This window comes from Marmota marmota, unplaced genomic scaffold (assembly GCF_001458135.2).
Source record: "Marmota marmota marmota unplaced genomic scaffold, marMar, whole genome shotgun sequence".
In the NCBI taxonomy this organism is placed as follows: Eukaryota; Metazoa; Chordata; class Mammalia; order Rodentia; family Sciuridae; genus Marmota; species Marmota marmota.
Window position 1 is genome coordinate 5,376,505 of NW_026000079.1, and position 27,210 is coordinate 5,403,714.

The window sequence follows — 27,210 nt, forward strand, 5'->3', positions numbered from 1 at the left end:
GGGGGGGGGGGGGTTTGCTTTCTCAGCACAATCCTGATCGGTGCCTTGCCTGCCGCTAGCCACAGGGCCCCACGGAAATGCTGAGCAGGGCCCTGGGAGAAAAGCGGGTCAGAGAGTGACGCGGGCGAGCTGGGGGAAGGGGGCCAGGGACCACATGGGGGTGGGGGGAGTAGGGGGACTTTTTGGAGCAGCAGGAACTGGGAGACCCCAACCCCGTTCCTATCCTTGATCCCTGACCTCAGAACCCTCAGCGGGGTCCATACCTCCTAGCCTGTCCCTGGTCCCCCGGCCTTTTACAGCTATCCAGAACCCCACCGTGAGTGTCCTCAGGACTGCAGGCTGACAGTCCTTCCCCCAGCCGACTGCCCAGCTCCTGAACCCCCAGGAAGGCCAGCAGAGAAAGACTTTACCTGGCTGAGATCAGAGCGATCCAGGAGTTTGGCCCAGTGAATTCAGGAGATGTGAAGGCCCGCCCCAGGTCAAGGAGCCGGGAAACGACCCTCTAAATTGAAACAATCTCAAGAAGGGGACCCAAGATGAGGAACCCATGGGGGACCCCAGACCAAGAGGGACCCTGAGGAAGGACCTTCCAAGGCTAAGGTACCCCACAAAGCAGATAGGAGGCTAAGAGGGTCACTGAGATTGTTTGGCCAGTTAGTAGGACCCCCAGACAAAGAAAATCTACAGAGAAGCTCACATGGTAAGAGACCTCCCAGGCTTGAAACACCCTCAAAAGCAAACCTTCCCTCCAGTGTGATCTGGAGCCAATCTGCCTGGGCTTGAATTCTGACTTTACCCCTCACTTGCTGTGTGACCTTGAGCAAGTTACTTAAATCCTCTGTGTCTCACTTTCCTCATCTTTGAAAAGGAGATAATGGTAGCTGCCTCATAACGCGTTTTGTGAGGGGCCTGGGGTAGTGGCTCAGTGGTAGAGTGCTCACCTAGCACGTGTGAGGCCCTGGGTTCCATCCTCAGCACCACATAAAATAATTAAATAAATTATAAAGGTCAAAAAAATCTATTATTTTTTTAAATAAGTATTTTGTGAGGATTAGATAATCCACGTAAAACATTTAAGGCCATTTCTGGCACGCAGTAAGCACTATTACTGAGAGGTGGATGATGGTGGATGGTGGTGGTGATGGTGATGATGGTGGTGATGGTGATGATGGTGATGGTGGTGATGATGGTCTGCATTTCAATTTCAGTAATTAAGCTCTTCAGGAAATTTCTAGTGGACTAACCCCTCCTTGCAGACCAGGGCCTTTGCCTGATGCTCCCATTAGTTCCGTGTTTCCCTAGCCCCGGGTGTACATCACACCTGTAGGAGGAGTGTGGGTGTGGCAGGGAGTTGGGGAGACAGTCTCCCCAACCACACTACACTGGGCGCAGCTGTTGGCAGTCTACAGGGTCTCAGGTGGCACATGCCACCAACCCGGGCACACATCCTGTGACTTACCTCTGGAACATCCCTGTCCCTGGTGTCCCCTGGCAAAAAGGGTCAGGCTCGGGGTCCTCAGGGAGAGGGGAGTGGGAGCCTGGCCCCGTGTTCTCGAGCTCCGCCCTGGCTCCCCAGCCAGAGCTACCCTGGCGAGTGGAAACAGCTTTGACCGCGTGTGGCTGTCGCATGTGGTTTTGGAATTTTCCAACGCCCCCTATGATTGGCTGCCCCGCCCCTCACACCCTGCCCCAAGCCCAGATTGGCCACGTGGGGCGCCTGTCATCCTACCCACTGCACCCCTGGGGGGGAGCGGGGTGGGGGGTTGTCACTTGGCCACCTGTGTGGTGCAGAGTTTAAACCCCCTGCCCAGAAGCCCTGGGGGAGAGCTAGGTGCAGAGCCGCAGCCTGAGGCACTGAAGGCCCCACCACCTCCGCTGCCAGCTGCGCCCCAGCCTGGACCAGCCCTGCCCAGGACAGGGTGCCGAGGCGGCAAGGCCAAGGCTCAGTCATGAGAAGTAAGTGGACGGGGCTGGGAGCCTCTGGGAAGGAGGAGGTTTGGGGGACCAGCTGAGGATGCCTCCCTGGCTGGGTGTGTCCTGGTCAAGGCCAAGAGCCAGGGAGGTGGGTGGAGTAGGTAGGGAGTCCCACTCCCCAGGCAGCTCCCTCACCCACCGCTAAAGGACGGGTGAGGAGCTCCCCCGTCAAGAGGTTTGGAAAGTGTCTGAGGTCTCCAGGCTCAAAGAGAGGCTGAGCCCCCGCGAGAGGCGGTGCTGAACCTCAGAGCACACAGCTGGGAGCCCACGGAGGCTGATGACTCCCAGGGCCCTGAAGGAGCTCGCGGGTGACCCAGCGGGTGCGCACCTGGCTCCTATCTGTTTCCCCCTGTGCCTCCGAGCTTTTGGTGAGTGGGGCCTACAAGGAGGCCGGAGGAGCGGCTGAGGCCTGAAACAGGACAGCAAGAGTAAACCAAGGCTGCAGGAGTGGGGGTCAGAGTCCCAGCGTCTAGGCCCCAGGGTCATCACACTTCCTGCCCCCCAGGGACATGAGGACCAAGTGTGATCCAGGCAGTGTGTGTGTGTGTGTGTGTGTGTGTGTGAGTGTGAGTTCCTGCAGGTCCATTTGATGGGGATGAGGGTAGTGGAGACGGGAGCAGAGAGCGCTCGGCTTCACTCCCTTCCTGGCTTGGAGCCCTGAGCCCACAGCTGGTGGGCAGATGTCCGGAGGCCCTGTGTCTGCCAGCTGAGCCAGGGTGGCAGATCTCGTCAGGGCAGCCAGAGAACCTCTCAGAGCCCTGGGTGAAGGAGGAACAGGCAAACCTGTGTTCCTGTGGCCTGAGGCCTGAGGCAGCCCCAGCTCTGACCCTGGACCTTCCCACAAGCCACAGAAGGAAGGCCATATTGGGCCCCGGAAAGACCCAGGGACTGAGCGTCTAATGACCAGGGTCTGGTGCCACCTCTATTACTACCTAGCCATGTGACCTTGGGCAAGTTACTGGGCCCTGGTCTCTTGCTACAAAACAAGGTAGTCAAATTTAAAAGCAAAATAAAAACCAACTATGGATAGTCTTCCAGTGTTTTTATTTTTTTACTTTTTTGGTACTAAGGATTGAACTCAGGGGCACTCGACCACTGAGCCACATCCCCAGCCCTGTTTTGTAGTTTATTTAGAGACAGGGTCTCACTGAGTTGCTCAGTGCCTTGCTTTTGCTGAGGCTGGCTTTGAACTCGCCATCCTCCTGCCTCAGCCTCCCCAGCCACTGGGATGACAGGCCTGCGCAGTTTTAAGAGCCCAGGATCAAGGACAGAGACCTGGTCCCCAAGTTAGGCATCTCCAGGGGCAATGAGAGAGACTCAGCTCTCACAGAAGGAAAAAGCAAAGGAGGCCACACCAAGATAAGGTCTCTACTCCCGTGATCAGGCGGGAGCTGCGGGAGAAGATCCGAAACCTTCCAAACCCTTCTGTTCCCCCTCTAGCTCCTCCCCATGGGCAGCAAAGGTTGGAAGCTGGTCTTCCCAGAAATGGCCCCAAATCAGCCCATCACCCCTAGGTAGGGTGCCATGATTGGGTGTGTTTCAAGCCCAGCAGGAGGTCAGGAGTCCCCGCAGTGGCTGAGGGAGACACGGGGGCAGCTCTGCATGGTATCCACTCCCCGCCACACACACACACAGCCCCACTCAGGTTTTGTTTTGTTTTGGGTGTAGGGGGGTTCCGGGATTAAACTCCGGGGCACTCGACCACTGAGCCACATCCCAGCCCTATTTTCTATTTTATTTGGAGACAGGGTCTCGCTGAGTTGCTGAGGGCCTCACTTTTGCTGAGGCTGACTTGGAACTCGCGATCCTCCTGCCTCAGCCTCTGGATCCACTGGGATGACAGGCCTGTGCCACCGCGCCTGGCTTACAGCTCCACTCAGGCTGGCTGGTAGGAGAGGGTCTCCTCCAATTTGGAGGTCCTTCTCACCTAGGCATCTCTGAGTATCCCAGAGCCCCATGTTCTGACCCTAGTGAGTGCCTGTCACCACCAGCTGGGGCGAGTCAGGGGCACAGGCTCAGGACTGTAACACACCTAAAGACCAAAGGCCAGACACACAGGAGCAGAAACAGCCCATGAGATAGAGACGCAGAGGCTGAGCTCCAAGGACAGGACCCAGAAACACACAAGGCAGACCTGACATCAGGGAGGAGGTGTGGGAAGGAAACACAGGTCGTGGAGACGGGAAGCCCAGAGATAGCTGGAGTGTGAAGCTCAAGGCACAGCACAGAGGTTGGAGGGAGTCTGCCAGCCACAGGGAGGGCGGCCTGCACCTCACCTCAAGGGGCACAGCAAACGTGGAAGGAGGCCTTAAGACCCTGGTACTGGGCCTGGGCTGGAGAAGAGAGGCCCAGGGGCGTGAGGTTACGTCCAGCCTTGGCTCTGCGCTCAGCTTCAATGGGGTCATGATAATGAGGAGCCATGGGCCGGAAAGAACTCCCAGTCCCCAGTGTCACAGATCTCACCCTGAGGGTCCAGGCCACCCAAGGACTTTATGAAAGGCTTCCTCCTTCCTTCCATCACTCCTGCACCGTCCTCTTTTTTTTCCTCCCATTCCAGCCCAAGGTGCAGGACGCGCAGGTCTGGCCTCCGTCACAGTGAGAACCCCTGTGCTGGTCCTGCTGCTCCCACGGGGCTCACGGCCACCCCTGCTGCTGACTCACACTAACAGGGAGCAGGGACTTTCCCATGCTAAGAGCTCCCCAAGGAGGACAGCCTGGGTCTCTCTGCGTCCCCAGTGGCTAGTCCTTTCTGAGATCCAGCCTCCGCAGCGCAGCCCCTTCCCCGGAATTCCAAGGCTCCAAAGGGCTGGGGAGGCCCATGGGGAGGACGGACAGTCACAGGGCAGGGCCTCAGGGCCAGCCTCTCTGGGTCCACGACTTCCTGGAGCCGCAGAGGGCACCCTGGGAAGGCAGGCGAGGGTCCTGGAGGCCGAGGAGGCCCCTGGCAGTGAGTGGGGGCTCCTCAGCTTCGTCCGGTGATTCATCCCCTCCCCCATCCACTGGTTGTTTTCACTTGATTCTTCTGTTTCCCCTCCTTCCTCCTGTCCCAGACTGCGGGGGCGGCGGGGGCAGCAGGAGAGGGTTTCAGGTGGCTGCCTGTCTTTCATGGCTTTTCAAAACCCCAGACTCTCCCTCGCCCACCTGAGTTTTAGCTTCAATGTTTTCTCAGCTCTAGGATCGGGCACATTAGCAGAAAATTCTCCTCAGGGGTGGGGGGAGGGCCCGGCCTGGGTGGGGTGGTGTCAGCCAGGTACCGCGGTGGCACTGGCCCCACCTGGGCCTCCCTCTCCTGCTCCACTGCGGTGGCGCCCACCACCTTGGTTTCCAGCTTTGCAGAAGCTGGGGGAACTGAGAGCTGAGAAGGAGGGAGGCTGGTGACAGGTGAGGGTCACAGGGGACCCTGGCTGGAGCTGTGGTCTCAGTGGGAAGAGAAGGGGCCCGGGCTAAGAAAGGGGCTGCGTTCCCATTTCTTACGCATTCATTCATTCATTCATTTCTGCAAAGAGAAGCCTCCCAAGAGGGAAGCCCAGTCCACAGCCTCCGGGAGCAGTGATTGTCCCCACTCTGTGGCCATGGACAGCTTGTCTGATGTTGGTCCGAGAAAAATGAACCAGGGCAGGAGGGGCTGTGACCATGCAGGGAAAGCTGGGACAGAGGGACTGTCTCTCTGGGTCTTTGTACCGGACATGAGCTTCGGTTCTGGGGGTCTCCTCCCTGAATTCCTGACCTAGCTCCCCAGTCTCGCTCACAGGTGTCTCCTGAAGCCAATGGCCTCTCCCACCGTGTTCTTGGTGCATCCGGGTTTGGTGCGTGGGGTTTATAGCGTAATGGTTGAGGGCTCCAGAGTGACAGACACCTAAGTTCAAATGCCACATCTGCCCCTTCTGGCTGTGTAACCTTAATCGAGCCACCTTTTCTCGGTAGGCCTGGGTGTTTTCTCATCTGTGAAAAAGGGATGGTGCGAGTTGTACCCATGTCATGGACCGCCGTGATCATTACAAATATATGCAAAGTCTGGCATGGAGTAAGACTGCAACCCAGGAGGAACAGGCCTAGCCTCAGACCGGCAGGACTCCGCCTGAGAAGAGATGGGGACCCCAGGGTTCCTCCGTCTGAACTGTTCTCCACCTGCCTAGGGCTGTTCCGGAGTTTGAGGGGCGAGATCCCCCTGGGTTGTAGCCCCTCCTCTGCTCCTACCACTTCCTCTCTGTGGCACAGGGCACCTGGACAGGGCCCAGAGCCAAGCTCTGGATACATTCAAAGAGCACTATCAATGAATCTCGCAGCTGCAAGAGGGTGAGGTTAGAGGAGTTTGGGGGCAGAGGAGGTTTTCCTCTACCATATTTCCCCTTGTAAGAGCTTCTCTAGGAGGATGCTCCCCGGAGAGCCTCCCATCTCAGGAGCAAAGCAGAGGAGATTCGTACCCTTTTACACGGTGTTTTGCTTTGGATTTTTTGTGCTCCTGGGTATCAAAGCCAGCACCTCACACAGGCTTGGCAAGTGCTCGACCACTGAGCCACAGCCTCAGCCCCTCATTTTCTTTTTCTAGGACTGCATCAGAATGACGTTCTAAAGGTACCCTGGGTGTCAGGAAGACACAAGAACGAGCTCGGTGAACTGCAGGGTAGCTCAGAGGTAGGGCTCGGACTTAGCATAGCTGAGGCCATGAGTTTAGTCCCAGGCACCAGAAAGAAAAAAAAGGAAGGAAAAGAAAGCGCTTAGGAAGAGATTGTCAGCCCTACTGGTCCCTCAGGGAGGAGCAGCCTGCCGTAAAAGCAGGCAGAGGGACTAAGTTCTTGCTACTCAGACCAGCAAACTTGGGGAGCCATTGGGAGCTTATTAAAATGAAGAATCTCGAGCCCCACGTCAGCTCTCCTGAGCAGGAACCTACTTTTTGTTTTGTTGTGGGGTTCCGGGGATCAAACCCAGGACCTCGTGCATTTCAGGCAAGTGCAGTGCCACCAAGCTACATACATCCCAGTCCCCAGGACGTACTTCTAACCAAGTCCCCAGATGCTCTGGTTTGAGAGGTAAAAGGCTAGATCATCCAGTCGCCACCATTTAAGGAGCCGTCATGTGTCCCTGGGCTTTTGTCTCTCCTCTTGGAAACGAGGAACTGGCAGGATTTCTTCTGGGAAGCCTTAGGAGACAGTTGCAGGGGAGAGACAAAGATCTTCCCAAGGAAACAGTGAGGGAGGGGGCAGAGACGGGGCTGCTGTGGGAGCCGGGGAGGCAGGGGCTGGCCTCAGGGTTCCTGACCTCTGCTGGGCTCCAGTTCCTGGCACTGTCGGGCCGTAAGATGGTAAGTTCCTGGCAGGCCAGGCTCCCAGGCAACAGTCTGAGTAATCGTGTGATTACTCAGCTCCCCCTCCCCAATCTGGGTTCCCACCACTTGCTGCCTCGGGGGCTGGCTGCAGGGGTGGGTCTTGAGGAGAAGTTACCGAGGTGCTTCTAGGCTCCTCTCATCACCCCCCCACCCCTGCCAGGCCCCTTCCCATGCCCCCTCCTCCCCTCCTCCACAAGTCACAGACACTCAGCACCCGGTACTTTCTCTTTGAGGTTTAGGGTGGATGGCACTGAAGGGGGTGCAGGTGGCAGGGGAAGGGAGGAGGACGGAGGCCTGACGGTGTTGAGGGCTGGGCGTAGGGCCAGGACAAAGCATGAGTTTTCCTGTGACACCTCAGATGAGTGGCCCCTCCGTCACTAGGTCTGTCTCTGGTTTTGTTTTGTTGTTTTCCCAGTCCCCAAACTCAGAGAGATGGGAGGGTATGATCCTTGGAGCCAGATTCACGGTGCACTTCTGCCTGGGGCTGTGGTTGGGGAAGATGGAGGAGAATCTGGCCTGGTAGCTGGGGTCGAAGGCTCTTGTGTCCCCCAAATGTCAGTACTTGTCCTTGTGTGACCACACTTTCCATGAGAAGGACCAGGTCTTGGTGACACCATGGTGAGGTTTCTAGGGCCAGGACCAGCAGTGGGTCAGGTGTGAGGTACGGAGGTATGTCTGGGGTCACCCGTGTGGTCAGCTCACACACGCATGCGGATGTGGCTCTTGGAGAAGGGAAGAGACAGGGAGGCCTGTGGTTGGCTGCTGGGCCGGAGCCCGAGTTCCCACCGTGGCTTGGCCTAATCTCCTTCCCGCTTGCTTTTTTGGGTGACCCACGTTGGTTTCCCCCCCTTTGGCCTTTAGGTCACTGAGGAGAGAGATACCACAGTGTTGGAGGGGAAGGTGTTGGGCAAGAGCAGAATCTGTGGGGCCCAAGCGCCTCTCACGGTCCCCATATGTCCACAGGTTGCTTTGCTTCACTTCGGTCACCTGGCAAACACTGCTCTGCCCCTCCGTGGGTGTCTCTGGTGACGTCATTTATCATGCTGTACTACCTGGGGTCACCCCAGGGACTGGCAATTTTTTTTAATCTTGATCTCATTGCCGGGTGGAGAGAGAATATGACTGGAAGCTCGAGCCCCACGTTGTGCCCTCTTCTTTACTCTTTTCTCCTCCGTCATCGAAATCTGATGGTAATTTCCTGGAAAGAATCTGAAAGCCTCCTTTGCCATCTGGTCCTGGCGTGACCACAGCTCACTGTGCCGGTGCTGGGCGGCGAGTGCCACTTAGGGTGGGCAAAGGACCGAGATCCAGTGGGAAGATTTCAGACCCCCATGTGCCCTGTCCCCAAGAGGAGGCCCCTGCACACTCTGACTCAGCTCAAGGCTGGCCTGCGAGGACGGTGGCTTAAGGGGAGTGGAAACAACATTTCAGGAGAGAGGGGAGGGCAAGCCAGGTCTCCCTCTCCATCTCACATCAGCAGGCCCTATGTGTGACCAGGGCCAGGCCTGAGACTGGGCAAGAGCTCACAGGAATGTAGATTTTCCTGCCAAGGGACACTTCCTCTGCCCTTTAGGATGTGAGATGTGTCACAGATGAGGAGCTTTGACTCTAGACCATTCTTCCAGCTCCACCCCTGGCCTCCCCACTCAGAGGGGAAGCCAGCAGGTCAATTATGGTGAAAAAGAGACCCCTATGTCCTCAAAAGTGCTCCTCGGCACCTGAAATAACCAGGGATCCCAAGCTTTGTCCAGGTACCTTTCAAGGATGGGCTAGGAGAAGGCCTCTGGCCAGTAGCTGGGAACTCAACAGAAAGTCCTGGGCATTACAGAGGACAGGAGCCTGGAGCCAACAGCAGACCACAGGGGAGGGCCAGCAGGCAGAGCAGGCTCAACACACAGATAGACGCATGTGAACACTGCTACAAGCAAACATGCCACACACACATACACTCACACACGCACACGCACACCTTCAAACACGCCCACTGGTAAGTGTGTCCGGAAGCCACATACACAGAAGAGCATAATGGACAGCTTAAGGGCACAGAGATAGAGGCTCTCAGGCAAACCAGCTGTGTGACGGGCCCTAGTCCTTCATCCACCAAGTGAATGGGTGAGAATGAGATGGTCTCTAACAGGCATGATCTGTTGGACACAGATGCCTTTGTACACACTCTTATATGCTGAGACACGGTCACCTCTTTCTGCTCTAGGGCCAATGGCCTATGAGCCCTACTGGGTTCTCGCCCTGGGCTCCGAGGCATCCAGCAGGGCTGGGTTGTTGAGCCCCGCTTTCCTGGGCTCCATCTCTAGCTCCTTCCTAGCCTCTCCAAATCCACTCTGTGAACCCCACTAGGGGCTCCTGGGCTCTGTGCAGCCCCTCCCCAGCCTTCACGTCTGGCTGAGGATGGCCCGGCACCTGCTGGGTGCACACATCTCCCTGCCATGCCCCACACTCTGTCATGGGGGCCAAGCCCCAGTGGGGGAGGGAAGCGCCAAGGAAGCCCCTCGCGCGCGCGCGCGGGAAGCAGGTGCTGCGAGGCAGTGAGTCTCCTTGGCCCACGGCAAGAGGGGCAACCCGAGCTGCTCGACTTTACGGGCTGAGCAGGTGGCTTCCCTGCAGCTGCTCTTTCGGCCTCTATAATGCTGATCCGACTCCCCCAGCTGCCCCTCCAAGCCTCTCCTTTGTGAAACAAAAGAAGCCCCTTCAGGCCCTTTGCTGAGAAGCATTTGCCTCTTGGCTTCTCCTTCCACTTTGCAAGGAGTGAGCAGGAGCTGGCTGGAGAAGAAGTCAGGGGGGCACCGAGCCGCAGCCCAGCTCCGTGGTGGAGGAGAGCAGCAAGACTCCTGCGCTGACCTCCTTCTTTCTCTCTTCCAGCACAAATTGAAGTAATCCCTTGCAAAATCTGTGGGGACAAGTCGTCGGGGATCCACTACGGGGTCATCACCTGCGAGGGGTGCAAGGTGAGTCGTAGGCGGACGTATCAACACACACGCACACAGACTCTCTTCAGGGATGGAGGGCAAGGGGCTTAAAGGTGTCCTTAGTGGTGCTTCCTTGGAGGCCCTGAGCCCTGGAGGGCATCCTCTTAAGCTGGGGAAGTGATTGCAGCACAAATAACAATTAACCCGAAGAAATGGAGGCGAGAAAGGCGGCTACCTCCGGGGGTGGGGAAAAGCAGGAACCAGTGTTTGCGGCTGGAAGCCCCTAGGACAGAGCTGTCGGCCCCCCCCCCCTTCCCCAGGGCTTCTTCCGCCGGAGCCAGCAGTGCAACGTGGCCTACTCCTGCTCCCGGCAGCAGAACTGCCCCATCGACCGCGCCAGCCGCAACCGATGCCAACACTGCCGCCTGCAGAAGTGCCTGGCGCTGGGCATGTCCCGAGACGGTGAGGTCCCCGGAGCCGGGCTGGCCTGCCCGGCGCCCTCCACAGTCCCTCTCCGTTCCTATCCTAGGACACAGGACTGTGGCTGGAACAGGACCAGAGCCTGAGAATGACCTAGAAGCAGGGGCATGGTGGGCGGTACTGTGTTCCTAGGGCTTGATCCACCCTCCTCACCACAGCAGCTTGCGGGTCCCCCTCGTGCCCCCACTCGGAGAAAGCCCAGGGTGGGGTCAGGGGGTGCATAAGACGATGGGGAGCCAGAAGGAGCCTGTCAGCACTTTTCAGTGCTCAAAATAACAAAGTGAAAGAAAGGAAACATGCAGGGGTGCAAGGGGCAGGCGGGGCAAGGGGCTGTGCCCCCACACCTGGGAGGGGTGAGGGGAGTGAAAAGGCAGGAAAGAGAGAGCAGAAGAGGATGTTCAGAAGCCAGCCACGGAGCCGGGTTGGGCTGTGGTGAGTATCTAGGTCACCAGGGAGCCTGCAGCCTGACCACAGGGAGACCTGTGTTCTCAGCCCTCTTCTTCCTCTGGCCCTCACAGATAGCGAGCTGACCCCGATTACAACCTGAGGCCCTCTCTTCTTGATGCCCCCCAGCCCCAATCTCAGGAGGCCAGAATCCCCAGCCAAGGCCCACGGCTTAAATTCTGCCATTATATGAAACTGGTTTACAACTTAGAAGATGTAGTTCGGGGGATGGAATTGGCAGCCAGGACAGATTCTGAAAGGGACAGGGGTCAGGGGGTGGGAGGAGCCTTGAGCCTCAGTTCCCAAAAGGGAGTACAAGGCTGGAGAGCTGAGCTTGGGATCGGGAAGCGCCAGGTCCATCCTATGATAACCCGGTGCCTGTTGACTCCTCCGTGAATAGCGTCCTCTGCCTCCTAAACTCCCGGTCCCTGTACTTCCTCCAGCCGTCAAGTTCGGCCGCATGTCCAAGAAACAGAGGGACAGCCTCCACGCAGAAGTGCAGAAGCAACTGCAGCAGCAGCAGCAGCAACGGGAACAAGTGACCAAGACCCCTCCAGCAGGGGGTCGTGGAGCGGATGCCCTCACCTACACCTCGGGGATCCCGGATGGACAGCTGCCTCTTGGCGCTTCACCTGACCTGCCTGAGGCCTCCGCCTGTCCGCCTGGCCTCCTGAGAGCCTCTGGCTCTGGGCCATCGTATTCCAACCACTTGGTCAAGGCAGAGCTCAGTAGGGCCTCCTTCCACCTTGAGTACAGCCCAGAGCAGGGCAAGGCGGAGGGCGGAGAGGGCATCTACAGCACAAGCAGCCAGCTGGCCCCTGGCAGATGCGGACTTCACTTTGAGGGACCCAGGCATCCTGGGCTTGGGGAACCAGGACAGGGTCCAGATGGCTACTACAGCCCCAGTTTCCACAGCATCCCAGAGGCACCATATGCCTCCCTGACGGAGATAGGTGAGCAGCTGCGGAGACCGTGGGGTGGTGAGGACCAGGGAGGAGCTTCTGCCAGGAGCCCTGTCGACCAAACATGAGCGCCAGGGAGTGGGGGTTCAAGGCAGGAGGCAGAGAGGGAAGCGTCCTTGTGTGGGCCGGGGAAGGACTGGCTGACATCGAGTGTGCCTTCTTCTTGCCCCAGAGCACTTGGCACAGAATGTCTGTAAGTCCTATCGAGAGACCTGCCAGCTACGGCTGGAGGACCTGCTGCGGCAGCGCACCAGCCTCTTCTCCAGGGAGGAGGTGACCAGCTACCAGAGGAAGGTGAGGCCAGGAGACCTGAGGGTCCAGAGATGGCTACCTGCGCACCCGGGGTTGGGGGGGGGGGAGGCAGGGAATTGCAGAGAGACACAGGCTGCCCAGCAAGTGTGCGTGCCGCATTTAACTGCGGGTGTGCGTCTACATGTCCGTCTAAACCTTGGCGGATGATGACTCAGAGCTTTTCCCTGGCCCCTGCCTATCAAAATTTCACGCAGTTTCAACTGAACCTCCTCCACCACCCACCTTCACGTGCTCCTTCTTGCCCCTCTGTTGGTAGCAACAATAATCAGAAGCCCGAGGACTGATGGTTAAACACCCCTTTTCTGCCAAGCATTGTGCTAAATGCCTCACACAGATTATCTTCGACCCTTCCAACTGTCAGACTGTGAGGGTGGCCTTTATTCCTTTGTGCCCCCACTCCCTTCGCACTGGGGATCGAACCCAGCAGTGTTTAACCACTGAGCCACATCCCCAACCCTTTTTTATTTTGAGGCAGGGTCTCACTAAGTTGCTGGGGCTGGCCTCAACTTGGAATTCTCCTGCCTCAGCCTCCTGAGTTGCTGGAGGAGCGAATCCCTGCACCTGCAACGTTTATTAATATTTTTAACAAACTAGGACACTGAGTTCAGAGAGGTTCATAGACTTATTCAAGATCACAAGCGGTAAAGCCAAAGTCAAATTCAGATTCATCAGGCATCAAAGTTGATGTTATCTTTTCTGTTACACTCTGACAATACCGCCTGCTCTAAAAGCACTCGTTTGGCACTTCACATTTGCTTCTCTAGGTTATCAAGACCTTGATTATGTCCTTTTTTGGATTGGGGGGAAACTCGACAAAATGCAAATTGTCTGAGGATAGAGCTCTATCTCATACATTTTTTTATTTCCCCCCAATAGCAGCGCCAGGAGCTGGTGGGTGCTTAGTAAGTGCGACTGGCTGACGGGAATTGACCCCTAAGTGCATTTTTGCTAAGAATAGGCTTTTTAAAATGCCAGTGTTAGCTGGGCACGGTGGCACACACCTGTAATCCCAGGGACTCAGGAGGCTGAGGCAGGAGGATCACAAGTTCAAGGCCAGCCTAGCAATTTAGTGAGAACCTGTGTCAAAATAAAACAGGCTAGGGGTACAGCTCAGTGGTAGGATGCCCCTGGGTGGTGCAATCCTTAGGGAGTTGAGAATCCTTGGCAGGGAGGGCAGAGGTTTGGGAGAGTCAGTCGCCATGTTCCACCGAGGGCTACAGCCAGATCTCCCTCCCCCTGCAGTCGATGTGGGAGATGTGGGAGCACTGTGCCCACCGTCTCACTGAGGCCATTCAGTATGTGGTGGAGTTCGCCAAGAGGCTCTCGGGCTTTATGGAGCTCTGCCAGAATGACCAGATCGTCCTGCTGAAAGCAGGTGTGCAGATGGGTTGGCCATCCCAGGGGAGGGGGGACAGGGCCAACGCAGAGGGAGGTGGCCTAAGGAGATCAGGACCCTGAGGGTGTCAGAGACGGATTCCCAGCTTTGCTTGGTGCTGCCTGTCCACTGTCCTCCCCCCTCCAGGAGCAATGGAAGTCGTGTTGGTCAGGATGTGCCGAGCCTACAATGCTGAGAACCACACAGTCTTTTTTGAAGGCAAATACGGTGGCGTGGAGCTGTTCCGAGCCTTGGGTGAGGGGCAGGGGGAAATGAGAGAGAGGATTCTCATGCCAACCCCATTCAGAGTTTTGTGACTCGGGCACCCTCTTTGCAGGGTCGACTGCCGCGTGGCCCCCAAACACCCAGAGGGCGTCGTCCTGGGCACCACAGTCCCCCCCCCACCTCTCTCATTCTCTCATTTTCCTTCCATCAGGCTGCAGCGAGCTCATCAGCTCCATCTTTGACTTCTCCCACTCCCTCAGTGCCTTGCGCTTTTCTGAGGACGAGATTGCCCTCTACACAGCCCTTGTTCTCATCAATGCCAGTGAGTGCCACCAGGCTTGGGGAAGGGACTCTTAGGTGGTATAGGCACAGCAGACACGGAGGAGCCCGGGCCTTCTGATGTGGTGAAGTCTGGGAGATTGCTTGAAATCGCAGAACGAGCCTGTTCAATAGTGCTATCAAATAAAATGAGTTAAACTGAAGATTTAGTGGTGCCTCGGAGGAGCACGGGAGCAGCACAGGGTGGGGCTGCAGAAATGGGGAGCAGTGAAGCTGAGAGGAGAGGAGCCCCTTCCATGTAGAAATCAATCTGGCTGTCGGTGTAGGTCAGAGGTTCCGCTGTAGCACACATTGGAACCACCTGGGGAACTTTAAAAGTCTACTGGTGCCTGGATTCCACTTCCAGAGATTCCAGTGTAATTGATCCGGGGTGCACCCAAATTTTTAACAGCCCACCCCAGGCCGCCAGGTTGAGAATCACTGTTCTGTGTGAATTCATTTGGAGACGGTATGCCTGCAAGGCGGGACTCTGGATATCCACTCCACTGGGCTGGAGAGGGCTGGGCTGAGCCAGCTGAATGCTAAGCGTTCCAAGAACCCGGGGAAGTGGGTCTGGCTTGCTAACCTGAGTTTGCAGATCAACAATATCAGTCTTCTGGCTCTGCCAGTAAGTAGGGACCTAAACATGCTCCTGGAACTAGAGATACAACTTTAAAGGTGACGGCTGGATATTTTAAGGAAGTGGGGCAAAACGTGGTTTGGGTGTTGAAGTTAGCCGCAGATGGCTGCAGAGGCCCTGGGTGGGCCCTAGTGGCTTCAGAAAGGCTATCTCCTATCTGGAACCATTCTTGTCTGGGGGCAGGGAGCCCTCTTCCAACCCTTCCATAGCTCCCAGGTCGAATCCTGGTGCCTAACATTTAATGGGCCATGGGAAATGCCAGGTAACCCAAGAGAAGGTAGCTGGGAATTAGGAGGTGAGATGTTCCCATTCCTTTCCTCTCTCCCCAGTTTCTCTTGGAGACAACTAGCCAAGCCCAAGGTCCCAACACACACACACACACACACACACACACACACACTCAGATAAGATGGCCTCTCTCCAGTAGATATCCAAAAGGTACAACACGCCCTTTTGCTGGAAGTGAATGTCCATGTTCTCTCTGTTCTCGCTCCGGTCCTATCCCCTCCTTCAGATCGGCCAGGGCTCCAAGACAAAAGGAAAGTAGAACAGCTGCAGTACAATCTGGAGCTGGCCTTTCATCACCATCTCTGCAAGACTCATCGCCAAGGCATCCTGGCAAAGGTAGGCGCAGTCCCTGGGTGTAGAAGAGGCCAGGCCCTGGGCCAGATCTGTGACATCAGAGCTGGTGACATCAGGGCCAGGGTCTGTGGGTGCAGAGGAGAGTGTGCTAGAGTGCCATGTTGTGTCAGAGAGCTTGCAACAGCCGTGGGAACTGAGGGGTCGAGCAGCGACTTGTGTGTGCACAGAGATGGAAAGTTAGGGAGCCTGGAACTGGGAGGCACCTCCAGGGAGCAATTCAGTTTAATATAGCCAACACTTACCGCACCTGCTTTACCAGGCACCGTGGAAAGATGCAGAGATGCTGTTCTTGCTCCTGCCAAGACAGCCTGATCTGGTACGAAGAGGCTCCTGGACCTTCTGATATGACTCTAGTATAGAACAGAACGTGATATGTGATGTAACAAAGTGCTTTCCTGGTATATTCTGTCATCCTCTCAGCAACCCAGTCGATAGGACAGGTGTTAAAGACTCCCTGTAGCAATAAAGAGACTTCAGTGACTTGTTTATATTATTCATTAAGCCGTAAATGCAAGATTTAACCCTAGTGCTCTTTCCAGGACGTCCCTATGCCCCCAATAAATTACTATAAATGATTTTGAGGAAAATATGAGCGCCTAGAATAGAGAATAAAAACAATTTAAGGGTCAAAGGAGGGGATCATAAGTGCTTCCAGAGAAGGTCATGACAGAGAGAGGGTTTTAGCAGAGGTCTGAGAGGACGGGGCAGGCGTCCCAGGGCTAGGGAATAATATGAGCAAGCCGAGGATGCGGCCGGGCACGGTGGCACATGCCTGGGATCCAACCCACCTGGGAGACTGAGGCAAGAGGATGGCAAGCTCAAGGCCAGCCTCGGCAGTTCGGTGAGACCCTGCCTCAAAAATTTGAAAATAATTTTAAGAGGGGCTGGGAATGTAGCTCAGTGGTAGAATGCCCCTGGGATCCATCCCCAGTGTTGCAAAAATAAATAAATAAATAAAACAAAGGAGAATGACTCAAGATATCCTTTTACTAATGTGTGAGATCAGGATTGAATGATGAGGCACAAGACTCACAGAAAGTAAGTCTAAGGATTAAGTCAGAAGAAAATCAGAGGACTTCTTAGGGCCATATGAAAGAGTTAAGGCTTGGTTTCTATGCAATGGGAGCCCCAAAGGATAGAGAGATGATGTGATCAGCTGTTATTTAGAGAATTTACTTTGGAACCCAGTGGAAGGAACCGTTTATGTAATCCTTCAAGTGGGCCTCTGTTACGCATCAGGCTCAGTGCTAGGTGCTAAGGACACAGAAATGACTTCTGTGTCACTTGGACTGCTAGAGAGGTCACCTAACTGGACCGCTGTGCCACCCTCACCTGCCCTGTAATGCCACACAGAACCCACTCAGCATCCACGGTGGCCTTTTTAAGGACAAAATCCCATCACATCCCACTCCTGTTCCCAACCCTCCTGGGTCTGAGATTCAGATGGCGCGTCTGTGTCATGGCCCACTGGCTTCATGACATAACACTGTCTTCTTTGCTCACTCGACCTCCCACTGCCCCTCACCACTGCCCCTCACCACTGTTCAACCACCTGGCCTCCCTGCTGTTCCGAGAGCACGTCAAGATCAGCTGCATCTCAGGGCATTGGTGCCTGCCGTTGGCATGGTCCAGAAGGTTCTTCCCCCAGTTACCCAATGACTGACTCCATCCCTTCACTCCAGGGAGGTTTCCCTAACCAAGTTCTCCTCTAAAGAAGCCCTCTGCTCTTCACCCTGCTTTGATTTAGTTTAGCTTTGGTCATTGTGGTTGGTTTGTTTTGTGGTACTGGGACTTGAACCCGGGGCCTTGTGCGTGTAGGCAAGTGCTCTTCCACCCAGCTACAACCCCGGCCCTGCTTAGTTGTCTTTAAAGAACTTAGCAACACAGGACGTACACTCCTGGGTTGCTTCACAACAGGAGTGTGCTCCCACACGCATCCTTCCTTCCCTCGTTTCTCTGTCGAGTGTACTTACTGATAGAGCCACGAACCCTTACAGGCCTGTGGGACCACAGTCACACCCGTGGTTCGCTGTTTTTCCCAAAATGTTGTTGTGTGGCCACATCACTGATCTTTTTTCTGATTCCCTCACTTATATGGAAATGGAATAAAAGTAGAGATTTTATATCATACACATGAGTCACCTGAGTCCATCGTAGCACCTAGCACAGATTCAGAGTTTCTCAAAAAAATATTTGTTGAGTGAACGAAGCTATTGTAATAGCCCAAACTCAGAGCACAGCAGTAAACACCCAAAGACAGTGAATTCACAAGTCAGAGGGATTCCAGGCTGCCTCTTCCCCGTCACCTTCCCAGGCAGAAAGGTCAGCTAGCAGGGGCAGGTGATGGCTGGAGAGGTTTGGTTTGGTTTTTTTTTGTTTGTTTTTTGGGTTTTGTTTTGTTTTGTTTTGGTACTGGGGGTTGGACCCAAGGGTGCTTTACCACTGAGCTAAATCTCCAGTCCCCTTTTTTTAAAATTTATATATGACAGCAGAATGCATTACAATTCTTATTACACATCTAGAGCACATTTTTTCATATTTCTGGTTGTATGCATAGTATATTCACACCAATTCGTGTCTCCATACATGTACTTTGATAACGATGACCAGCACATTCCACCATCATTAATTACCCCACGCCCCCTCCCTGCCCCTCCCACCCCTCTGCCCTATCTAGAGTTCGTCTGTTCCTCCCATGCTCCCTCTCCCTGTCCCACTCTGAATCAGCCTCTTTATATCACAGAAAACATTCATCCAGCCCCTTTTTATTTTTTACTTTGAGTCAGGGTCTCACTAAGTTGCTCAGGGCCTTGCTAAGTTGCTGAGGCTAGCTTGGAACTTGCCATCCTCCTGCCTCAGCCTCCTGAGCTGTTAAAATCACAGGTGTGCACTGCACCCCTGCACCCAGGAGCCCGCAGGAGATAAACGGTGTTTTCAGCCTTTTTCCGAAGGTCTCCCTGCCTCTGTCTCCTTGTGGGCTTCTGTGCCTTCTTCATCATCCCTTGGCTGAGGGGTGCCAGGGTTGCTCTACTACCTGCAGCATCGGGCACCTGCTTAGAAGTCTTTTTATTTCAAACAAAGAACTATTGAGCATTTGCCATGAGCCAAAGAGTCATGACAGGTACAGAGCACGCAGAGAGACAGACGGTAGAACCTAGTTAACTTCTACGCGATACAGGAAGGCAGACAAACTGGATCCTTTTCCTACAGTGAGGCAAGTACCTGAGGAAAGCCCAGAGGAAGGGTGTTCAACCCAGACAGAGGAGAATCAGGGAACTCCTGAGGCGGGCAGGGAGCGGTGAAGGGGTGATGCTTGAAAGTACGAATTAGTTAGTCAAAAGAGTCAGAAAGGGGGTGCAGATGACAGGAACAACAAGAACCAAAGTTGATTTTATGAGTAGCAGGAACTCAGTTTGGGGGCTGCACCCAGAAAACATTCAGTGGTCTCATCAGCTGTCACTGACCTTTGATTTTCCGAGGCTTTTATTTTCTTTTATTTTCTAGTACTAGGAATTGAACCCACTGAGCCCCATCCCCAGCCCTTTTGACTTTTCCATTCTGAGATAGGGTCTCACTCAACTGCTGAGGCCGACAGAGAACCCATGACCCTTTAAACTCAGCCTCCCCAGGGCCTGGGATGGGAGGCCTGTGCCTGGTGCCCCACTTATAACTTTGTCACTTCTATCAAAGAGATTTGACGGATCCAAAAGTGCCGACGCGTAAGAGGAAACCCAGGAGTGACACCTTGTCCTGGGAAGGGTGAGGTTCGCTCTGGGGACCTGCGAGCACTGACCTCCTTCCCTCTTTCCGCCCCTCAGCTGCCGCCCAAGGGGAAGCTCCAGAGCCTGTGCAGCCAGCACGTGGAGAAGCTGCAGGGCTTCCAGCACCTCCACCCCATCGTGGTGCAAGCTGCTTTCCCCCCCCTCTACAAGGAGCTCTTCAGCACTGAAACCGAGTCCCCCGAAGGGCTGTCCGAGTGACCTGAACAAGGATGCCTTTCCTCTCCCTTCGGCCTCTGCTAGCCCCCGCCCCCGACGGACCTGGGTCCACTCTCAGTCTTTCTCTCCCCATGTCTCTGGAGGGCGGTCCCCAGCAATTCTCTGGGAATGAGCAAATACTGAGACTGATTTTCTACCCCCAGATTTACCTGGCAGTGGGTCACCAGCCAGAGGCGGGAGGTGGAAGAACCCCCGTCTCCAGCCTTGGCCCTGTTCTGTCCCATTTCCCACCCCCTCCACCCGTCTTCTGGGAGTATGGGGTGGACGGGATATAAGGACCTCTAGGAAGACCAAGGTGTCCTCGAGAAAACAGGGAATCCAGGGCGCCCTGGATGAGAAGAACTCAACTCTGGGCTCAGAAGCTAAGAATAGGCCTTGGAAATACCTCATTGCATTTCCCCGTGAACTTCGGCTGGGGGAGATGGATCAAGCTCAGAGACTTAGTGGCAAGAGCCCAGAAGGACCTGTAGATAACATGAATCTGGACCCTTAAATTTTCTGCCTTCTTTCTTCCTCTCAGTTCAGCAAAGAAGTTGTTGGGCACCCTGCCCTTTTCCTGCGATCTAAATAACCTGAATACAATGCTGGGCACAGGGGCACACGCCTGTGATCCTAGAGGCTCGGGAGGATGAGGCAGGAGGATCACAAGTTCAAAGCCAGCCTCGGCAATGGCGAGACGCTAAACAACTTAGTGAGACCCTGTCTCTTAATAAACTACAAAATAGGGCTGGGGATGTGGCTCAGTAGAGTTCAATCCCTGGTACCAAAAAAAAAAAAAAAACCACAAAAAAACAAAAACAAAAAAATAAGAATGGGAAGGGGGTGGAGGGAGGGGGATAATTGTCACTGGGATTTGGGTGTGAAGGGAGGGTAACACAGTGGACGCCAATAGCCTCAGGTCGAGATACAGAGGTCAAGAAGAACCCTTTTATGCGCACTTTAAATATAAACTGTAGGAGTCTGTTCAGAGACACACATTCACACACAAGCAAAATACATGTGAACTAAACCTGCAGTCATGCAGTTCTATTGGCACCTTTGGTCTGACACACTCTCTCTCATCCTGAGGTCACAGCTCAGAGAAACCTAGGGACCTCAGAAAGAGTCTCAGTCTGGTAGGATCCCAGGACATTTCCGTGGTGATCCAGCCCACCAATCTTACACCTGGAGTGGTCCAAATTCCCACCTAGCTCCAACTATCTTCTATCACAAGAGCTGCCAAGAGGCCAGGAGTGGTAGAGAATGCCCGCAATCCCAGCTACGCAGGAGGCCGGGGCATAAGAATCCCCAGTTCAAGGCCAGTCTCAGCAACTTAGTGAGACCCTGTTTCAAAAAATAGAAAAAGGCTGGGGATGAAAAGAGACAGACACTGGGGAGAGGAGGACTTCCTTGGCCAGGGACTACTTTCCCCATGAAAAAAAGAAGGTGATGCCATCCCATGGCTCTGTGACTGGCTGCCACTGAGTCTACCAGGAAGAACCAGGGACCTGGTTCTCTGTTGTGACCTTGTCCCAGAATTTCCTTTGCTTCAGAAATAGCGGTGGACCCTCCTGGGAGAACTAAAAAACAGGTGATGGGAGGATTTTTTTTTCCTCTCAGGGGAGGGACTTGGCTGGGTAGATATAAACCCCAACCTGTACAGTTCTCTATAAAATGATTTGAAAGGCAAGTGTGTGTGTGTGTCAGGACGGAGGGCGTCTTCAAGATGACTACCTATGTGCCTGCTCGCTGGCCTCATTCTGTGTCCAGTCTGCACACTGTCATTAGAATTCTAGCCCCCATCACCCCCAGGCTGAGCAGTACCCCCCGCGGAGGCTCCTGAGCCAATCCTCAGGTACTTCCACCCAAGGTGCCTCAAGCTAAGCTCCACAGGGAATGTAGTGGGGTGAGAACTTTTCCATACGTGATGCCCACCCATGGGGGCTGTTTAGATTTAGAGGTTGCACAGAATCGCTCTGCATCTGGGAGACCAAAAGGCCATTCTCCGGAAGCTGGTTAGCGTTAGCGGGGGAGCTCCCGAGCTCCCTGGAGAGGAATCGGGATGTCAGAGAGACCCTTTGTGCCACCCGGCTGCCTCTCTTGCAGACCCGTCCCTGGCACAGAGCCTCCCCCTGGCTCCTTTCCTCCACTGACATCCTGTAGTGGCCGCTTGCTGCAGACCTCCCTGGTGGCTTTATTTATTTATTTTGCACCAACAGGGTTGCTGCAGACTCATTCTCGCCTGATTTAAAAAAAGGGAGAGAGAGGAGAACAAAAAAAAAGGAGAAATGCTTCCTGGCTCTTTTCTCTCCCTGTGTCTTGGCAGCAAGGACCACAGCGGTAGCAGCAGCGGTGGCAACAGCAGCAGCGGCTGTGGCGGTGGCAGGCGGGCGGGCGGCGGGAGTGGGGAGCGAGGCACAGACGGGAAGTGCAGTGGCCCCAGGTGCAGCTCGAATGGGACGGGGTCCCCAGCCCCGGGCAGATGCAGTGTCCAACTTGATGCCACCCTCCAGCGTCTCCGGTAAGTGCCCCTGCCCTCTGTCCCAAATGGCAGCTGCCCTTTTCCGTAACATTCTCAGAGACAAAGCCAAACCGGGGAGCCTGTCAATGGAAGAGGATCGTACCCCATCCCACCCCACACACACCCCCCCCCCCCAGCCAACCCTTGCTCCTGCCACCACAGGACTTTCACGGGCAAACTAAAATTTCCGGGTGCCCCTAGGTGGAAGGACTCCCTGGAGACCTCCTCCATTTTCTCCCCAGAGATCCCTCTACCCCTGGGCAGAATATCCCCCCATGGTCAGTGTGGATATTCCAGAAATCTTTCCCCCAGGAGTTCCCTCCCCACACAGGACCCTATGCCTCAGTCAGGTGAGCTTTAAAGAGGACGCTCATGTCCACATGGGTCTCTGAACCCACACGGGGCCAGGAGGACGCCCCCCACCCCGCTGAAGGAGAGAAAGAAATGGCCCGACACCTATCTCCTCCGGCAAAGTGGCTGGAAGCCAGTCCCGTACCCATGGAGCTGGGCAAGTTTGTGATTAAATTAGCCACCTTATAAATAAAAGAGTCTGGCTCCACGTCCCCCAGCCCCTGGCCCAGCAGGTTGGGGGACTAAGAGGAAACCCACGAGAACGGAAAGGAGGGAGGCTGGGTCCCATGCTCCATTGCACTTTTGCTGAATGCAGAGCAAAAAGGATGAGCAGGAGCTGCAGCGACGGTGATGAAGAGCTAGCTGTCAGGTGGACTTCCCAGAACAAGCACAGGAAGAAGGGGGGAGGCTGGGCATCCCTGTCCCTGGAGAACTCTCAGCATGCCGGATACCTGTCAGGTTAGAGTAAGGGCAGAGGAGGCCGCTAGCAGCCTTTGCCCCTTGCCATTCTTTTCCATCCTCCAAGCCTCCGAATAGTGCCCTGCGTCCCTCTGCTGTTTTTGCACCCCGTCAAGTCTAATGCTGGGGTCTCTTTCTTTAGTTTCCTCTGAGGTGGATAAATGATAGCCTCTGGAATGACCCTGCTGGCGGAGGGTGGAGAATGGAAAGGAGGGGGAAGAAGTCACACTGTCCTGTGTTCCACTTGGGAGAAAATAGGGCACAAAGCAGAGAGCTGACCCCACAGGACCCAGAAAGCCTGAAGCTCGAAGCCCAGAGGTGATCAGGACCTGCAGCCAGGGTGCTGCCTCCAGGAGAATCCGTGGCTCTTGCCACTATCACATCAGCCGCCCCTTCCCAACTCCAACACGTTCCCTCCCTCGGGGTCCCTGTTGTATCCAACAGGGCAAATTGAGACGGCCACTAAAGACCTCTTTTTCTCTATCACCTCAGACAGCCTCGGGTGATCCATTACAGTCACCATCTTCCTGATATTGCCCAGGCTCCTGGTACCCAGAACCCCAGATGTCTGCTGTGCCAGCTAAGGGCTCCTCTTCTCCCCACCCCACAGCATCAGGTCAGATGCTCTCTCTCCTCCCTTATCTGTGCCTCCCAGAATCACAGTCCATCTTAGCGCAGGCCAGAGGGGACAAGTGGCTGTCTCTTAGATTCACACACAGACTAGAATCAAAACACTATTAAGAAGGGTTATAAGAGCTGGGCCCAGTGGCACATGCCTGTAATCCCAACAGCTCAGGAGGCTGAGGCAGGAGGATCACAAATTCAAAGCCAGACTCCGCAATTTAGTAAGGCCTTAAGCAACATAGTGAGACCCTGTCTCAAAATAAAAAAAATAAGAAAGGGCTGGGTATGTGTTTAGTGGTTAAGTGTCCCTGGATTCAGTCCCTGGTATTAAAAAAAGAAGAAGGAGGGTTATAAGAGAAAAGTGAGGACCAAACCGTTCACACCCTGGGCAGCCTTTGCAGGAGAGGAAGGGTTGGTCAGAGATTCCCAGCTCCCCCATAGAGTGCCCCCTGCACCCTGGGTCACGGATAATGTACAGCTGGCTGTCATCCACACAGGCATCCTGGGGAGACTGGATCTCCTAGTCCAGACTTCAGGCCCTGGGCCAGGCTGGACGGGTACAGAGACAAGGGGCAGAGCCTGGGGTGACAGCGAGGTGAGGACCTTTCTCCAGTCAGATCTGGCCAAGGATGTGGTTTCCTTGAGCCCTAGGCAAAGCCATATATGACATGGGACAGCAAGGGTAGGCTGAGAGGGAGAGCAGCACTTGGGGAGCAGACATCAGGGAGAAGGGAGCTAAGTTATTCCTGGACCTTACAGACACAGGGAGAAATCATTACAGAAAGACTCAGAGTTACTTCCCTTCTGCTGCCTGTCCCATTCCAATAAAACTTCCCCCCCCCCCCAGAAATCAGGTTGACTAGGGTTTCACGAGGTAGTTACAGGAGCACCGAGCTGGTTAGCCAGGCCTGGGATGGGGTGGGGGAAAGATTCCCCAAAGAGGAGTCCCAGGAAGCCCCAGGAGGTGGTGTACCAGACAGAATTCTTCCTAGTTCTCTACCCTGCCTACTGGCAATGCTAAGACAGACCCATTTCAATACGGAGGGCTTGAAAAAGTCCAGGTCACCATCATCTGAAGCCACTTTCCAAAAAGGACCATGTCATCATCTCTTCTAGGACTCAAGAGGCGATGAATGCGGCCACAGCTCCACAGCAAGCCTGGCCCCCGTGGCACCCCCTCCTTTTCCTGCTCCTCCTGCCTGGAGGTAGCAGTGGTAGCTGCCCTGCCCTTTGTGACTGCACCTCCCAGCCCCGAGCCGTGCTCTGTGCCCACAGGAGACTGGAGGCTGTCCCTGGGGGACTCCCGCTGGACACTGAGCTCCTGGACCTAAGTGGGAACCGCCTGTGGGGGCTTCAGCGGGGCATGCTTTCCCGACTGGGCCTGCTCCAGGAACTGGACCTCAGCCACAACCAGCTCTCTGCCCTTGAGCCTGGGGCCTTCCATGGCCTACAGAGCCTCCTCACCCTGAGGCTACAGGGCAACCGGCTCCGAATTGTGGGGCCGGGGGTCTTCTCGGGTCTGTCTGCCCTCACACTGCTTGACCTCCGCCTCAACCAGATTGTTCTCTTCCTGGATGGAGCTTTTGGTGAGTTAGGCAGCCTCCAGCAGCTGGAGGTTGGGGACAATCACCTGGTGTTTGTGGCTCCAGGGGCGTTTGCAGGCCTGGCCAAGTTAAGCACCCTCACCCTGGAGCGCTGCAACCTCAGCATGGTGCCTGGCCTGGCCCTTGCCCGGCTCCCAGCACTAGTGGTCCTTAGGCTTCGGGAACTGGATATTGAGAGGCTGCCGGCTGGGGCGCTGCGGGGGCTGGGGCAGCTAAAGGAGCTGGAGATCCACCACTGGCCATCTCTGGAGGCTCTGGACCCTGGGAGTCTGACGGGGCTCAATCTGAGCAGCCTGGCCATCACTCGCTGCAACCTGAGCTCTGTGCCCTTCCAAGCTCTGCACCACCTGAGCTTCCTCAGGGTCCTGGATCTATCTCAGAACCCTATCTCTGCCATCCCAGCCCGGAGGCTCAGCCCCCTGGTGCGGCTCCAGGAGCTGCGACTCTCAGGGGCCTGCCTCACTTCCATCGAGGCCCACGCCTTCCACGGCTTGTCAGCCTTCCACCTGCTGGATGTGGCAGATAACGCCCTTCAGACCCTGGAGGAGACGGCTTTCCCTTCTCCAGACAAACTGGTCACTCTGAGGCTGTCTGGCAACCCCCTAACCTGTGACTGTCGCCTCCTCTGGCTGCTCAGGCTCCGTAGCCGCCTGGACTTTGGCAATTCCCCTCCTGCCTGTGCAGGCCCCCAGCCTGTCCGGGGGAAGAGCCTGAGGGAGTTTTCAGACATCCTGCCTCCAGGGCATTTTACCTGCAAACCAGCCCTGATCCGGAAGTCTGGGCCCCGGTGGGTCATTGCCGAGGAGGGAGGACACGCCGTTTTTTCCTGCTCCGGAGATGGAGACCCAGCCCCCACTGTCTCCTGGATGAGGCCTCAGGGGGCTTGGCTGGGAAGGGCAGGGAGAGTCAGGGTCCTAGAGGATGGGACACTGGAGATCCGCTCAGTACAGCTACAGGACAGAGGGGCCTATGTCTGTGTGGTCAGCAACGTAGCTGGGAATGACTCCCTAAGAACCTGGCTGGAAGTAATTCAAGTTGAACCACCAAACGGCACTCTCTCTGACCCCAACGTCACTGTGCCAGGGATCCCAGGGCCTTTCTTTCTGGACAGCAGGGGTGTGGCTATGGTGCTGGCAGTTGGCTTCCTCCCCTTCCTCACCTCAGTGACCCTCTGCTTTGGCCTGATTGCCCTCTGGAGCAAGGGCAAGGGCCGGGTCAAACACCATGTGACCTTCGACTTTGTGGCACCTCGGCCCTCTGGGGATAAGAACTCTGGGGGAAATCGGGTCACTGCCAAGCTCTTCTGACTTTTCCTTCCACCCAGGGGACCCAGACAAGTCCAATTCAGACACCAAAGGGAAAGACAGAACCAAGGCCACTTGGACCAGAACCTCATCCCAAGCAGCCCAGATCTCCCCAACCCGCCACCTGCCTCATGCCAGCAATTAGTGACGCCTCCGGAGAAAGGGGCTGCTGTCCGTGCCTTTCCAGTCTGAGGACAGCACTGTCATCTCTTCTCTGAGGGTGCAAGGAGTTGTAGATATAGACCCTGTAGTCCACCCAGCCCTCCCTTCATCCCCACCCCATGTGGAGCAGAAAACCACCAAGGTTCCAGTCTGCCATTCTAACCACTAGGCTTTCTTTGCACAATTACATTCTCTAATAATCAATACCAATTGCAATGGTATTGATATGATATGATAGCCAAGATTGTTTTAGAGGTGAGACTCAGAAGTGCCACTTGCTTCTTGGGGTCTTTGCTCCTTACCCAGGAAGTTTCCCTTTCTTTTCTACTCCCCATCACACCCCAGCCCCAGGCTGTAAGTGTAAGGAACTAGAGGCCAGGATCCTCAAGTTGAGGAGAAGAGGATGCATGCGTGATATGGGGGAAGATGGACCACACACTGGGCTGTGTCTGCATGAGCCAACACCTTCCTCTGTCTGACCATTAAACCTGCTGCCAAAAGGTCACTACACTCGCAGCCAAAACAAAACACCATCTCTGGAACTTTCTTTACTTCAGTGTATTTCCTCCCATCTTCCCCTTTCTGC

The 27,210-nt window shown here is 55.3% G+C and overlaps 2 protein-coding genes across 9 annotated transcripts in view; both read left to right on the forward strand.

The window, feature by feature from the left end:
* Positions 1-20,114, forward strand: part of Rorc (RAR related orphan receptor C) — a 24,276-nt gene extending 4,162 nt beyond the window's left edge. For 3 of the 8 annotated variants that reach the window (XM_015502901.2, XM_048814842.1, XM_048814841.1), the window contains 9 exons: positions 10,178-10,263; positions 10,545-10,686; positions 11,592-12,101; positions 12,283-12,404; positions 13,665-13,797; positions 13,945-14,052; positions 14,234-14,344; positions 15,495-15,604; positions 19,441-20,114. In XM_015502901.2, coding sequence (XP_015358387.1) covers positions 10,178-10,263; positions 10,545-10,686; positions 11,592-12,101; positions 12,283-12,404; positions 13,665-13,797; positions 13,945-14,052; positions 14,234-14,344; positions 15,495-15,604; positions 19,441-19,602 — 1,484 coding nt within the window. In that variant the 3' untranslated portion in view covers positions 19,603-20,114. Of the gene's footprint in view, positions 1-1,156; positions 1,957-6,523; positions 6,610-8,279; positions 8,491-10,177; positions 10,264-10,544; positions 10,687-11,591; positions 12,102-12,282; positions 12,405-13,664; positions 13,798-13,944; positions 14,053-14,233; positions 14,345-15,494; positions 15,605-15,881; positions 16,103-19,440 lie in introns of those variants that run through there. The other 5 variants (XM_048814843.1, XM_048814840.1, XM_015502906.2 and 2 more) reach the window with 5 other exon arrangements.
* Positions 20,115-20,398: 284 nt separating this feature from the next.
* On the forward strand, positions 20,399-27,152 carry Lingo4 (leucine rich repeat and Ig domain containing 4). Its single transcript, XM_015502907.2, has 2 exons — positions 20,399-22,120; positions 24,671-27,152. Exons 1-2 carry the CDS (start codon positions 21,888-21,890, stop codon positions 26,463-26,465), a joined length of 2,028 nt encoding a protein of 675 aa, XP_015358393.2. The 5' UTR covers positions 20,399-21,887; the 3' UTR covers positions 26,466-27,152.
* Positions 27,153-27,210: the final 58 nt, after the last annotated feature.